Raw genomic sequence first — 15,603 nt, 5'->3', positions numbered from 1 at the left:
GCATAAGGGTCGTATCTTTTTACCCGTGCTGATAATAAGAGATCTGTTCAGCTTTTGTCAGGGTAATCTTATCTGCTTCTGCCCCATCAGCCTCACAGACACACATTTTAAAGCACATAGGAGGGAGTTTATTAAACTGCGCTGACTGTCCCGCAGCTGGAGAGAGAGAGAGAGAGAGAGAGAGAGAGCTCCACCCTGCAGTATATTTCATGTCATTTGCTCGCCGCCGCATGTGTGTGTGGGGGTCAGTCCTCCGTTCACAGCGGCGTGTGTATTGTTCTCTGAGCGTCCAGGGAAAGTTTCAGCAGTCAGACTGAGCTTGTTGAACACAGAGAGGAGCCGCATGTTAGACTGGAGACCAATGGTGAGTGTGTGTGACTTTTCAAAGGGTGTTTTACTTTGTTCTCCAAGGGAACTTGTGAATGGACATATATTCTAACTGTCATGATGCTTTAAGTGAATTAACACACTTGTGTGAATATGATGTCAATGCTCTTGAAGATCATTAGATGCTCTCTGTTGATATTGCTCAAACTTTCTGGTTAGTTTGTTTTATGTTTTTAACTGTTTAATCTTGTACAATTAATTCAGCCTAAACATTTACAGATTCTTTTATAGATCATTTCAGTTTTAGATTATGTTTTGATGGTTATATGTTTTAAGAAATTTAAGAATAAAGTTTGAAATCCTATGGACTTGCTTTAGGATGCTCAGTATTTGCAAACTGAATTGTGAATTATATTTTCCTTCTTGCATCTACTTATCTTCTTAGCACGGACACATTTATAACGTTTAAAAGATGCTCCATTCTGACATTTACTCTATTGAAAGAAAAAAAACGGATAGCTAATAAAATATAGACCTTCCGAGTTTTTCCCATGTGACAACTAGCCCCAGTCTGCTCTGTTTATCAAGGAAGTTAAAGCTTTGGTTATGTTGCAGGAGATGTTGTCGTTTATTCAGTTGTTGTTGCTCAGATAAGCACCACAAACTGTGTGAACATCCATCTTGTAAGGCAAGATGTGTCACAAAATGAGTTATTTTGTATTGTAAATAAGAAGTTTGGCCCTTAACCTTTTATTTTTCCATTTCTCTCATAAATAGAAAAACTTTTTGAGTGTTTGAAAATGAGATTAATATTTCAACCAACAGTACTTGGTTTACTTTTAGTGTTTGGTGTACTGCTTTAATACATGCCCATTTCAATAAATTGAATTGTATTTGCGCATGTTTTAAGGTTATTATGGTAATGAGAATCACTGTTGAGAATAATGAGTGAATGAATAATATGTATGCTTGAAGATGATGAAATGAAGGAAGAGTGTTGAAGTAAAAGCAGGAAGGCTGAGAAACAGACAGAGATCAGATCAGAGTATATTATGGACTTGATTAAAGAGACTGTTTGGCGTAAACGTTTCAGTTCGTGGACTCCAGGCAGGGCGAGAGAAACACAGAAACTCCTCACACACCAGCTGCAGAACATACTCATCAGTTATAAACTTTTAAGACTTTCTCCCTCCACATTTGTGTGTGGGATAATCAATGACAGTGATGCAGCTGAATGTAACGTTGAGATTTCCTGGTTGTGTCATTTCCTGTTTCCCAGAGCCAGAACGTGTCCCGTCTGCTTCATGGAGCGCGCGCGTGTGTGCGTGTGTGTGTGTGTGTGTGTGTGTGTGCGTGTGTGTGTGTGTGTGTGCGTGTGTGTGTGCGTGTGTGTGTGTGTGTGTGTGTGCGTGTGTGTGTGTGTGTGTGTGTGTGTGTGTGTGTGTGTGTGTGCGTGTGTGCGTGTGTGTGCGTGTGTGTGTGTGTGTGTGTATGTGTGTGTGTGTGTGTGTGTAGATGTAAGTTAAAGACATCATTAAAGAAATCCATGTGACTCCTGTGGTTTAACCTCGAAAGTGGTATCTGCATAGTAATTAATGACAGAATTTCCATTTTGGGGTGAACTGTTCCTTTAAGGCGAGACACTACAGGCAAAAATGAAGAACGTGTGTGAGGAGCAAATGGTGGTTTGTTGTTGTCGCACTAATTGCAGCATCAGGTTCTGGGCTTCTATTCTACTTCGGTTGTCGTAGGAGAAGCCACACTATAGGACTGTGCCTCAAAACCTCAGACACTGCCAGAATTTCATCAGGGGTTAAGTTTGATACGAACATGTCAAACTAGCGATCGAAGACTACAGATTCTAGCCTAGGATCAGAGGAATCTTGTAAGAGTTGTGAAACTCGTCTTAGATGGCCAGATCGTACAGTGTGCACCCGGCTTTAAGTACCAAGAATTTTGAATTTGGCTTTATCCAATGTCGGATTTTTGTTCTGGAAATGTATGCAAATTAGTGCATATTTAAAGTTGGCATGAAATGGAAGTTGCGATAGCCTTTTCTTCCCTTTTGTGACGTGTTTCCAACTCAAACAGCTTATTGATCAAGGAAAAAATGTAGGGCGGGACTTGATTTTGTCAATGGGAAATTGATTGGATGGACGTGGTTTGCTATTGGTCGATCTCATGTGAGTGACAGGTTGCCCCGCCCTCATGCCAGTAAACACATCATCAGAGAAGAGATGTCATTGCCAGAGGGAAGGAAGTTATTTTGATTAAAGATTACAAGGGCTCAAGAATTTAAAACACATAATGATGTGCATGGATGATTCATTTATAATAAATACTGCATTATTCCAGAAAACAAAATTGATTTACACACATCGGTTTGTTGACGAACATGCACTTGTTAATGCTGATGGTGAGGAATTACAGTTGCAACATCTCATAATGTTCCTCGAACAGGACGTTTCTCAGTGATACACTCAGTTTAAGTCATCCTTGCCATGGAGGTTCGGGTTGAATGACTAGATCTTTCAATGTTTCATCATCGGACTCACGCTCGGATTGATATGGTAAAATCAGCGTCATTGTTCGTTACTATCTTTACATGTTGAATGTAATTAGGAGCCTCCGGATGGAGCTGAAGTTCAGTTATGGTAATTTCCGTTATTTTCCGGCAGGCGCTGTACGCGGTAGACCAATCACAACGGACTGTGCCATCTGACCAATCAGAGCAGAGTAGCTCGCGGAAAGGAGAGATTTAGAGAGATTGATTCATCTGACGAGTCGTTTGAGAATCATTGAAAAATATGATGTTCAATGTATATCATGAGGAAATTAAACAGTTTTTTGACCTTTTGATGCATGCAAACCTGTTGTAGAGGACCTCCAAAACATAATTCGGATACTTTAAAATAGCATAATAGGGGCACTTTATTATATAAAAAATGTATAATACTTGTAATAATTGTTAAAGTAATCAATCAGCTGATGTAGCTTCATGTAGCCTGTATGAAGTGTAATCGATGCGACACACACATTCCCCTCAGAGATATCGTCTCTCAGGAGCTGTTGAAAACTAATTGAGGTGAACGTGGCGTGACCCTCGGCTACCCGTACAGTCATCCAGACAGATAACTCTGGGAATTGGAGCCATTATAGCGGGTGTAATCCCCCCCTCACCCCCGTCATCTCATTCATCATGCCCAGGGTTCCCCGGTTAATGAGGAGGGCAACAGAGCGGCCCGTACACAGAGAGGAGAAGATAAATGAGCTGCTGCTCGTCCCGACACATGCTGAGACCCTTGAGCCCATGATATGTTCCCTGGGTGATGTGACATTGCACCTCATTTAAAACCCTTTTAACTACAGTAGAATGTCATGCTCCTGTCCCACTAGTGGCTTGAGATGTTTGATGTAATGTTTGAATTAATTTTGCTCTAGCTGGCGCATTTATGTTCAGATTAGCATTTATATTATGTAGAAGGTAATACTTAACATTCATTCAAGGTGATTAACATAATCCTTAATAGTGGATTATATAAGAGTGAATCTCTCAAAACCTGGCAAGAACATGCCCAGGTCACATTTTACACCATAATCAAAAGAAATCATTTATATTGTCTACTTTTAGGATTAGCATATTTTCTTCCCAAATTGTTAATTACCATTATTGAAAAAAAAAAGAAAAATCATTAAAATAAATATTCAAATCCAATGACAATCGCAATTGAGAATAAATAAAATATATAAAAATTTAACACAATATGTTAATATTACATATATAAAATAACATATATATATATATATATATATATATAGTTTTTTGTTCATAAGGTTTGTGAGAGTTTTCTCTTCTGTGCATAATTTATACGCTGTTATGATCAATTTGTCACATTCATGCACATACATGTGGCTTCACTGCTCATATCTCTTTTTTATTGCTTGAAAATTGCTGTTTTCATGCAATGAAAAGGCTGCACATAGGAGACAGCGAGCAGATCATGTGATTGAACCATAATAAAGTGTTTATCACAGGCCGGCTGTGTTGGGCAGCTCAGATCAGAGACGTCCCGTCACAGAGCTTTTCTCTTCAGCATCGCTGCCTTTCTTAACTGATGAAAAGTGGCCAGATTTCGCGCAGCTTTGACTGGAGGGCATGTCACTTAACAAATGAATGGTTCTCTCTTCGAGGACAGTCGAGCCAGTCACAGAGAGCGCGACCACGAGACCCCTGTGCCTCTCGCGGTGGAGGAATGCGCATGTTTTCAGCCCGATGAAGGAAGCGTCTCACGAGTATAAGAATCTATTCTGTGCCTCAGATCTGCTCTAGATTCGCCGATATTAAATTACAGCATTTTCTTGAAGAAGACCCTGCATTTGAGCCATTTTTAGCAAATTACAGATTATAGTCTAACCCAAGACATGTTTGATTATTTGAAAAGAGATCTCCCATGTTTATCTCCCATGTTTTTTCCTTATTTTTTTGGAGGACTGTGGGGAAAGAAACACAAACAGTGGGTCAGAGTTTCACAGTGGTCACTCTACTTTTAGACCGTGTCTGTGAGAATACAGAAAGAGCATAAACCTCAGTATAACCATGACCAGAGTGAGTGTGTTAAACCATCTGGACAGTGCTAAACACACTAGTTATGGGATACATATTTTCAAATTCAGCTAGTAGCTGGTTTGACATGAGAAATAAAATTTGCCTTGATCTTTTGACTTAGGTCTTTGTAGCATTAAAACATCCTTGAAGTTTCATTGCTTAAAATGTCCTCCTCATTATAAATTATATAATGAATATATGAATTATAATGAATTATAAATTAATTTAATCAAGCTCCGAAAACAGCTCGTTTTGACATTGCGGGATCTGTGATGTCACACAGGCGAATACATTTCCATATGACCACCTCCAGAGCAAGACATCGACTAATAGTTTTACAGCGTCGCACCATAGGCCCCGCCCACTGGCATTCAGTCGTTTAACAGCTGACCTTTGCCTACACTGGATGTGAGTGTCAAAAGCAAATAGAACCCATTATAATCACTGACGCTTTCTACACTGGATACAGAATACAGATGCACGTTCAGTTTCTGACATACTGCATGAAATTGAGATGGTCGACAACAGAACAAATGGAAGAGTGAAAGAACGTTTGCTTTGACGCGTCCCATTTTAAACAGCTCGTTTGCGTCTCTGTACAGATTTCAGAAGAATCCCAGCACCGGAAACAAGTTGATGGTTTGTTTTAATGGCATTCTGAATCACGTCGGAGAATTACCGTATTTTCCGCACTATAAGGCGCACTTAAAAGCCTTTATTTTTTTCAAAAAACGACAGTGCGCCTTATAATCCGGAGCGCCTTATATATGGATCTGGCGCCTTATGTTAACGTCTGTTAAACAACCGCTGACTTAAACCTTGTTTATACTTTCGCCTGACACCGGAGCGCGAGCCTCCGCTGACTGCGCGCGCAACTCCCCAAACAGACGAGGCATTTATACTTGACGCAACTGTTTTGTTTTAGACACCAGACCATACAACTGATTTAGACGCGTAAACTGGGTGCCGGTGTGATGAGATGTACTACTAATATCCGTCTGCTCGGGCAGATTCGGCTCAAAGTCATGCATCTTCGGATTCAGAGGCTGTTAAGCCGAATCTGCCTGAGCAGACGGATATTATTATTTTTTTATTAACTTCGCGCTCATGCGGACGCGTCGAGTATAAACAAGGTATCTTGGTTTACATTTGGACTTTGGATGTGATCTTAGGCTTGAAAAGGTTGGTGACCACTGCATAACGCAAACCCAGTCAAACATTTGACTGCAGTATCTTCTATTCTATATGCGCCTTATAATCCGGTGCGCCCTATATATGAAAACAGTTCTAAAATAGGCCATTCATTGAAGGTGCGCCTTATAATCCGGTGCGCCTTATAGTGCGGAAAATACGGTATATGTTTGTTCGGAGCATTTTGTTTTGTAGACGAGGTACAGTGTTATGGAGAGTTTGCAAAGAAACTTCCTGTTGAAAGATGAAGCAGTCAGCTGTATCAAATCTAACAGCAGCTGCATCACAAACCGTAAAAGATTTCATAATGCTTTGTCTGTAAATTGTATTTTATATGGATAATGTTTTCAAAACACTTACTCACGTGCAACAGCGAGTGGGCGTTGATACTGTTTCCTATATTAGCCAATCATAACAGTGGCCGGATGCCTTAAAGGAGCCGCCCCTTAAAGGAGAACTCCGGTCAATTTTAACATTGAGCTCATTTTTTTTGTAAATTTGGAGTGCTGTCAGTACAGAGAACAACGACAAAAATCGGTGTTGCCTACCGCACATACCAGTGCCAGTGCACATACCTGTATTTACTTCCTGTTTTCGGTCGAAGTCCACAGTAGTCGATTGTCGAGTTCTCCACTGTTGCTTAGATACCTATGATCACACGCGTGAACTCGACAATCAACTACTGTGGACTTCGACTGAAAACAGGAAGTAAATACAGGTATGTGCGCTGGCTGAATTAACATCACTTTTATTCATATCTTTCACATCTACTGCAGTCAGATTCACCGTGTTCACTCTGAAGGAATTCACTCACATGGCTGTGCACTTGTAATGACACATCAAGGATGTTAAGAGGCTAAAAGCAGGTTTAAAACTTGCCCCATTTAAGGCCCAATCCCAATTCTATTTTATACCCCTTTGCCTAACCCTTCGCCTACCCCTTACCCTTGCCCCTTGAAACAGAGTGGCAAGGCGTAGGGGTGAAAATATTCCCCTAAAAAATGGGACACCACTACTACACCGTTACACGTCATTATACGTCGTTGCTAGTGCCTATGTCACAGGAGATGCACCAATGTTTATCACAAACTTCCAAGATGCCATCGTCAGCTGTATAGTCTTGCGTGAGTTACAGCTATTTCTTTTGCATTTTTCTTCTGAAGTTCGCAGAAACCAACGGAGATGATGATATCTTTGACACCAAATGCGAATAGAGCGTCTGGCGCGAGTGATTTCAATGTTAAGACGCGTTTACGCGCGTCTGGAGGTCTTGCGGCGCGAATGAGGCGTTTAGCCCACTTCGCTTCAAACTTTTGCTTTTTACACACGTCATATTGTTAACGAACTTTAGCCATTTTTTTGCAACTGTTTATTTGAATAACATGACTGTAAATATGAACACAAGATTGAATGTGACATAAAGAAAATGATTATTGGCAGCTATGTTGCCTCTGTAGCCGGTGTATGCAGGTACATTTCTCATACCCCTTCGTTTGAAGTGTGGTCCCGAAAAATCTTTGTTTCAAGGGCTATCTGGCTCTTCCCCTTACCCCTACCCCTCCAACCAAAAGAGAATCGAGACAACCCTACCCCTTCACGGGAACGCGCAAAACGAAGGGGTAGGGGCATGGGGTGAATTGGGATTGAGCCTAAGTCAACAGGGTGCAAATTTTAAAAAGAGGATAACACGGTGTAGGCAACACCGATTTTTGTCGTTGTTCTCTGTACTGACAGCACTCCAAATTGACCAACAAATGAGCTCAATGTTAAAATTGACCGGAGTTCTCCTTTAAAACGGATAATTTCAGACAGAGGGTCAGAATGTGGATCGTTTTTCTGCATGTATATTTGCAGAAACATTTTTAAACTTTATTAACATTATAAGTGAACCTCAAGGAACTTATTAAAATAATTAAAATATAGGCTATATATATATATCATGACCCCTTTAAAATTTGTCTAGGGTTCACCTGACTTATGGGAGTCATTTATGTATAGTAAATTCAAAACTATCCAGTAAATGCACAATTTCTTCCAACCAGAATTTTTCATTAGTTTTACATTGTTTACCAGAAAAGTCTCACCGGGTCAAAATTGTATTGTTGAGAGGGGAAAAAACACAGATAAGTCGCGGTGGTGTGTAAGTCACATTATTAGATTTAGAAATAATGTAAATAATAAATAATGTAAACACAATGAAATGTTTGCAAACATTATAAACCCCTCACTCCACAACAAATCCTTATTTACCAGTATTTAGAGCAGGAATGAAAAATGTAAGTATAAAGCAAACATAAATAGTTTTATCAACTCCTAGCCTAAACAAACTTATTTTAAGTAAAACTGCATCATATAAGTTCATTGCACGGATCACATGATAAAAAAAGTGACTTATTTTCCATAAAATTCGAATAATGGAAATGTTAGATTTATTTTACATTACTACTAAGGGTTTAATAGCCTCGTTAAATATTCACATCAATTATAATTAAAGTAAATGCAACTAAAGTTTTTTTTCTTTTTTCCTTTCTTCATAAAATGCGAATGGTGTTTGCCAGCAGTTGCCGTGTTGCTAGGATGTTGTAAATGGTTGCTAGGTCGTTGCTAAGCAGTTGCTAATTTGAGTGTTTTTGCTGTCATTGCTGTCCACTTGCTACTCTAAAAGTTATTCTAAATCCTATTAGTGCATTGATTTGCAATTGATACAGTGGTGTTTGCTAGTTTATGTGTGTGCTCTGTGTAATGCAAGGTGGTTAAAATCAAGTGAAAATCTTAAGTCTGATCACAAAGAGGATTAACAACACACATCTCCTCAACAAACTGCAGGATCTAAAGTACTGTAAAGTGTTTGTCAGATAAGTATCTCCTTAATCTTCAATCATTAATAAGTATGAACAGTCATAATAGTGATGCTAATGAATGTCTTTTAAATACTGACAGACATTAACATATAGACCTACTCATCAGTTAAACTATTATCTGTATATCTTATTTAGCTTGAGGTGTTTGTTTTTATAATGAATTTCCTTGTTTATGTCTTGGAAGGCTGTCGGGGTGTTGAATGGACGTCTCTGAGGGCTCATTGATGCATGTAAATCTGAGCCAAGTTGAGTCTTTGGAAGTGTCACTTCCTCCAGCACAGCGCTGCTCAGTCTGTGGAATATTAATCACCCTCAATAAGCTGCTCAGTGTCTGTGAACATCAGCGATGAGCGCGCAGGTGCATGGAGACCCGGACAGACTTCAGGGGCTTTTGCACTCGTACAGGAGAGCATTAAGGGAAAGCTTAAAGGTTTTTCTAAAAGAAGTGGAGTGAATCTCGTTTCTCCGCTTCGTTCCGTTTGGTTTGTTTACAAGTTTCATTGGCTGCTTTAAGTGTTGTAACTAAATCTCATGCTGTTTGACTCCAGTTGGCTGTGGTTTGATTGTTGGACAGCAGGAGCGTTAAAGCCAGAAGACTTTCCAGATTTGTGCATTTCACTTCAATAATTTGCCCATGAGCGAGGCATTATGTTTTTCCCATCTCAAGACAGGATGAACAACATTTGGCTCTTGCCTTCTCGCTTTCTGTAAGGATGTTCCTTTAAAACTCTAGTCTTATATTTGGAGCAGTGTTATATTTTTGACTATGGATAATGAAACAAACACTGATCAAGAAATTTGTGGGGAATTGAGCACGACAGACAGTTTTTCATATGTATGGGCAGACCTGATGAATATCTTGGTAAGTTTGTGAGTTTTTATGTGTCTTCCAGAAAGGGTTTTTTTATTATTTTTTTTATGTAAAGGTTTTATATTTTATTTTATTTTATTTATTAAATAAAAATATTATTTATTTTGTAATGTAATATAATATATGTAATATATAATTTAATAATAATATTGATTTAATAGTTATATCATGTTTAATATTTATTTATATTTAATTACTATTATTAATATTATTTGTAAATGATATAACTAAATTAGCCCTCTTAAACATGTCTTCAACATTTTATTTTATTTTAATAATAATAAAAAATATATATTATTCACTATTTTATATAATAATAATAATAATAATGATATGTAATTTAATTATTATGAATTGGGTGGCTGTTAGTCAATGTCTAAATATGTCCTCTTTAGCCTGCATCCAATGTCTTCAGCATTTTTTGTTGTCTTTTAATAAATATTTGCACAGTGAAAGTACTCTATTTGGATTCGCTTTACATTGAATGTCACATTTGATTTGATATTTGATTTGATACTACTCCTGGGGAGATGTTTCTTGATATTTTGTCAACTGACCTGAATAATGAAAATACATGATGGTAGCCTTTTAAATGTCATTGTTTTAATGTCAAATGTGTTTTGTCAGTGCCTTGGGTCATTTCAACAGCATTTCGTACTGAGTTCAACTGAGAGTTTTTGTAGAACATTTATAATGTTTTTTTGTTTAGTTTTTTCACATCGTTTAATCTTGTAAACTTAGTCATTTTTCTATTCATACATGCTGAATATTTATTTGTCTGCTATCATTTTGTTTGGAATCGTAAGACTCCCTGCATCCCAAAACTTTCCCATCACCACTAAAATACATTGTGTGCTTTGCTTATATGGGTGACATAGTTGACTAAAACTTCAGTGTGCTAAAAATATTTGAGGGAATTTTTTAGGAGATGAGCTTGCAGATCTTGAGATGATGCTTTGACCTCAGGCTCTCTTAAGTTTACAAGAGAGGTCACGTCTCTGTGTGTCATACAATACCAGGAAGACATGCTGAGAGAAAGTTGAATTCTTCTGACCGTGTATATTGAGTTTCTCCTTTCATGGATCTGTTGATCCCAGAGGTATTTCTGCAGTATGATGAAGGCCAGCAGGATATTGACTGTAATCAGACATAAAGTGTCTTGTGGGCTTGGCAATAAAGTGGGCTTGGCAGTAGTGTACATTGAGGGCGCATATCGACCGCAAAGGGGGCGCTCATGAGCACCCTTCTGAAAGCTAAAATGACTAAATAGGACACCTTACGGTCTCATGGACTTAAAGGACCAGCGCACGTGGCAGCCATTGTAAGTCCACAATACTGAAAGTGCATAAGAAGTGTGCCATTTTGGACAGGGCCTGTGAGAAAAACCAGGTATGCTTGAGAATTCTGTCCTTTTAGCGTCACATCTTGTGACATCACGTCCTGTTTTTGATCCGATTACATGTCTTTGGTCCTTGTTGGCGTTCATATTTAATTAGAAATTCAAGTTCGTTTGGAAGCAGACCGAGACAAATCTTTTCAGCGTTCTCAGTCCGCACCAGGGTTTGGTGGCAGTGTTCACACTTGTTCAAATGAACCGCACCAACAGAGCAATCGCACCAGAGTTCATTATAATCGAGCCAAACCTGCCTAGTGTGAACACACCCAACTTTGGGCCCAATCTAAGCGCATGGTCTAAAGCGCACGGCACAAGTGTGAATTCACTTTTGCTAGTTTAACGACGGGAAAAATGGTCGGTGCACCCGGCGCATGGTCTAAAAGGGTTGTCCATATTCTCTTAATGAGTAATGGGTGTGTTTTGGGTGTAATGTGCAATAAACCAATACAAGTCTCATCTCCCATTCCCTTTAAAAGCCAGTTGCGCTCGCGCCATGGCGGATTTGCTATTTACATGACGGAATTTATGTATTTATTTCCTCTAGCGAGGAAACTGATCTGCTCGTGCGCGAGGTTAAAGCGCGCAAGCAAACCATCTACGGGACAAAGCGTACGCGTGTTGTGGACCCGCCTATAGGCGCACATTACTAACACGCTCTTTAAATAAAATAAACAAAATATTGCGCCATTGACTTTAGATCAGGTTTCAGATGGTCAATGGCATAGTATTTTTCAGTTGCCTCAAAATAGCAATGCGCCAACAATGCACCAGAACACACCTCATTTTCAGACCAGCACGCCCATGGGCGAACAGATGGGAACAAATGCATTTGCTATTTAAACAAAGTGCCGCAAGACGTGAAAATGATAACTGCGTCGGGCTGAAACTAGCAAAAAGCACTTGCGTGTGACGCCTGGCGCTGCATTGCACAGGATGTATGATAGGGCCCTTGGAGTCTGTCTGAAACAGCTTTCAAAGGCACAAAGCTGGTCTTTTGAGTGTGGTTTGGTCTGAGAACTGGATATCCGTCACAGTTTTACGATGATTATAAAGGCAGTTTTTTTCCACACTTCTGTTTTCAAACTGCAAATAATAAGTGCATTGTTTGTGTGTTGTAGGATGGCTCTCTGGGTAACATTGAGGACCTGGCCCAAGAGTATTCAGAGTATTACAGCACGTCTTACAGCGAAGTGTGCGACAGAATGGAGGAGTTACGCAAACGCAGAGTGGCTCAAGAAGCAGAGACGGTAAAACACTCACATAAGCTTCTGTTTAAGGGCTTATTGTACACTTCTGAATCCTTTATTTTTTCAATAAACTCCACCTACACTACCGAACACTACTAAGTTTGGGGTTGGTAAGTTGTTTTTTTATGTTTTATGTTTTTTGCTCACCAAGACTGCATTTATTTGAACAAAAATATAGTAAAAATATGAATATTGTGAAAATGTATTACAATTTAAAATAACTGTTTTCTATTTGAATATATTTTAAAATGTAATTTATTCCTGTGATGCAAAGCTGACTTTTCAACATCATTACTCCAGTCTTCATTGTCACATGATCCCGCAGAAGTCTTCTATATTCCTCATTCTCTAAAATATATTCTAATATTCTATATTCTAATCATTCATATGCTGATTTGCTCAAAATGTGAGGACTTTGCCTCCTCGTTTTAAAACACCACTGCCACACCACTGATATATCTTATAAATATTGCTTCACAATGAAAATGATGGTGAGATGTGTCATGTGGTTTCAGCAAGATAATGTTATCAGAGAGTGAAGGAATGAACAGTTTGTCATTGAGTGTTTTGTTTAACTTGCTGCGTGACTTTGTTTCTCAGGCAAAGGCTGAATCAACAACATCCCTTCAGCTGCGGTTGGAAATCCAGGTGGGTGGATTAATCACAGAATGACCCGTCCAGGAACTGGTGCTTTTGTGGGAAAGGCACTCTTTATTTGCTGTTAAGAGTCTAAAATGTCTTTATTTTCCCTCCCAGGAGTCATTGGGGCTGTCTAGCGCCGTGTCCACACCTGAGGTCGAGAGAAGGTACATGACGTCTTGTTGCATTTTTAGTGTTTCTCAAACCAGACTTTGCAAACTGTGCTTGTTTCAAGAACATGATTATGGGACTTTCTAGATGCAGATGTTTAAGATTCCATAATGAGATATAATGAGATATTTTGAGTTCCTGGACATTCCTAAATAAGACCCTGCAGCCCTGAGAGTTACTCAACAATGAAACCCATCCGGCCATCAGGACATTGGAGATGATGCATGTATTTCCTGTTGACCCCTTTTTTCCTCATTTCTCTTTTTCCTTCCTTTCATTGTCCACCGGATGAGATATAATCTGAATCACCAGCATCAGCATGTTAATACACGTAATGCACGAGTCAATTTAGTTATTTTTGTTATTAAGTTCACCAAGTAATATTTTCATTAGCTTAAAGTACTATTATGTAAAATTCAAAAACCCTTGTTATTAGCGACACCGGTGGCCGTTAAGTAAACTGCAGCTAGCAACGTATTATCTTGAACATTGTATATGCATTCATTTCATGTGTCATTGAATGAAAGAGAGAGGTTTTCTAGATGTGAGCACAACCGTCACATCCTTTGGATTTTCCCTGCAAAACCGGCCCGAGTCCTTCACATAAAAATCAGTCTACATGCTTTTATTATTAAAACCATTATTACGTTGTGTTACAAGCTCTTCACACATTGATAAATACAATACAAAAAGCAGTTAATACATAAATGTTATATATTAGCCTACATAACATATATAATATTAGCCAAAAGTTGCACATTAGCCGTACTTGTAGCAAGTTTGGAGTAGTTTTTTTTTTGTGTGTTAATTAAGAAATTAATGTTTTTATTTGGCAAGGATGCGTTAAATTGACCATAAGGGACAGAAAAGACATTTGTAATGTATCAAAAGATTTCTATTTCAAACTGCATCACAGTTTCCACAAAAATATTAAGCAGCAAAACAGTGATCATTGATTTTTAACATAATCAGATAATCAAGAATGATCAGAAATAATTCTTGAGCTGCAAATCAGCATATTAGAATGATTTCTGAAGGATCACATGACATATTTAAAATATATTTAAATAGAAATGTTTTGTTTTTTAATGTAATAATATTTCACAATATTACTTTTTTTACTTCTCTTATTGATTAAATAAATGCAGCCTTGTTGAGCATAAGAGACTTCTTTCAAAAACATTTAAAAATGTTATTGACTCCAAACTTTTGAACCCTACTGTAAACTCATACTACTCTCTGTTTTATAATAGGTGACGCAAATAAATTCTATTATATTGTGCTGTAAACAGCTGATAGTTTAGTTAATGATCAATGTTACTTGGTGAAAGAATTATTTTTAATGTCAATGTGTATTTAAAATATCATTACTATAAATTGTTTAACATGATGAATAAAAATAATGAACATGCAGGGTTAAGACACATTTGTTTGCAGTTTTGAATGCATCAGTCTAGGGGTGGGTGATATACCGGTAGACGCAATTATACTTGTAAACACAGTCATTTATGCTGTAAGAACGTAAACCGAGTTGAGAAAGAAAGCGCATGTGTAACAGTATATTTGATCTGTGCATTCGGTCTTAAAGTGACAGTAAACCTGCTGCTGTCTGTGCCATTAATGTTAATCTCATTGCTCTTGACTGAATCGCTTTTGTAACTATAAGAGTAAATGTATATTTAATTTACACAGTGAAGACTATGCAGTGTTTTTTTGCACATTTGATTACAACAATTTATGTAGAATTCCTTATTTAGTGCTTGAGGTTTTCTGGTAGGTCTATTTCATTTGTGTCTTTGTTCTATTGTAGGTTTTTTGTCCCATTGCTTGTAATTAGTTTCTTTGTTCCTATTTTATCACTGACTGTTTTACTTGAGCATTTGTTTGTTTTTTACTTATGTTAGGCTAGTTCTAGTTGTTTGTGGTATTGAAATTGAGATTTATGAAATTTTAATGGTATCAAATTTTGATGCAAAAACTTTATTTAAAGGGATACTCCACTTTTTTCGGAAATATGCTCATTTTACAACTCCCGTTAAACAGATGAGTTTTACCGTTTTAGAATCCATTCAGCCGAACTCCGGGTCTGACGGTACCACTTTTAGCATAGCTTAGCAAAGATCATTGATTCAGACGAGTCCAGTAGCATTTCTTTCAAAATGACCAAAGAGTTTCAATATTTTTCCTATTTAAAACTTGACTCTTCTGTAGTTAAACCGTGTACTAAGATCGACGGAAAATGAAAAGTTGCGATTTTCTAAGCCTATATGGCTAGGAACTACTCTCATTCCGGC

At 38.1% G+C, this 15,603-nt stretch overlaps 1 protein-coding gene across 3 annotated transcripts in view; it reads left to right on the top strand.

Moving 5' to 3' along the window:
- sash1b (SAM and SH3 domain containing 1b) overlaps window positions 1–15,603 on the top strand; it is a 116,075-nt gene that overhangs the window by 80,780 nt on the left and 19,692 nt on the right. The window contains exons 1-4 of one of the 3 annotated variants that reach the window (XM_084394241.1): window positions 205–364; window positions 12,371–12,499; window positions 13,100–13,147; window positions 13,256–13,305. In XM_084394241.1, coding sequence (XP_084250367.1) covers window positions 344–364; window positions 12,371–12,499; window positions 13,100–13,147; window positions 13,256–13,305 — 248 coding nt within the window. In that variant the 5' untranslated portion in view covers window positions 205–343. Of the gene's footprint in view, window positions 1–204; window positions 365–9,608; window positions 9,848–12,370; window positions 12,500–13,099; window positions 13,148–13,255; window positions 13,306–15,603 lie in introns of those variants that run through there. The other 2 variants (XM_084394240.1, XM_084394239.1) reach the window with 2 other exon arrangements.

This window comes from Rutilus rutilus, assembly GCF_951802725.1.
Source record: "Rutilus rutilus genome assembly, chromosome: 21".
NCBI lineage: Eukaryota > Metazoa > Chordata > Actinopteri > Cypriniformes > Leuciscidae > Rutilus > Rutilus rutilus.
Note: the sequence above shows the minus strand (reverse complement) of the source record. Positions and strands in the feature narration are given on the sequence as shown.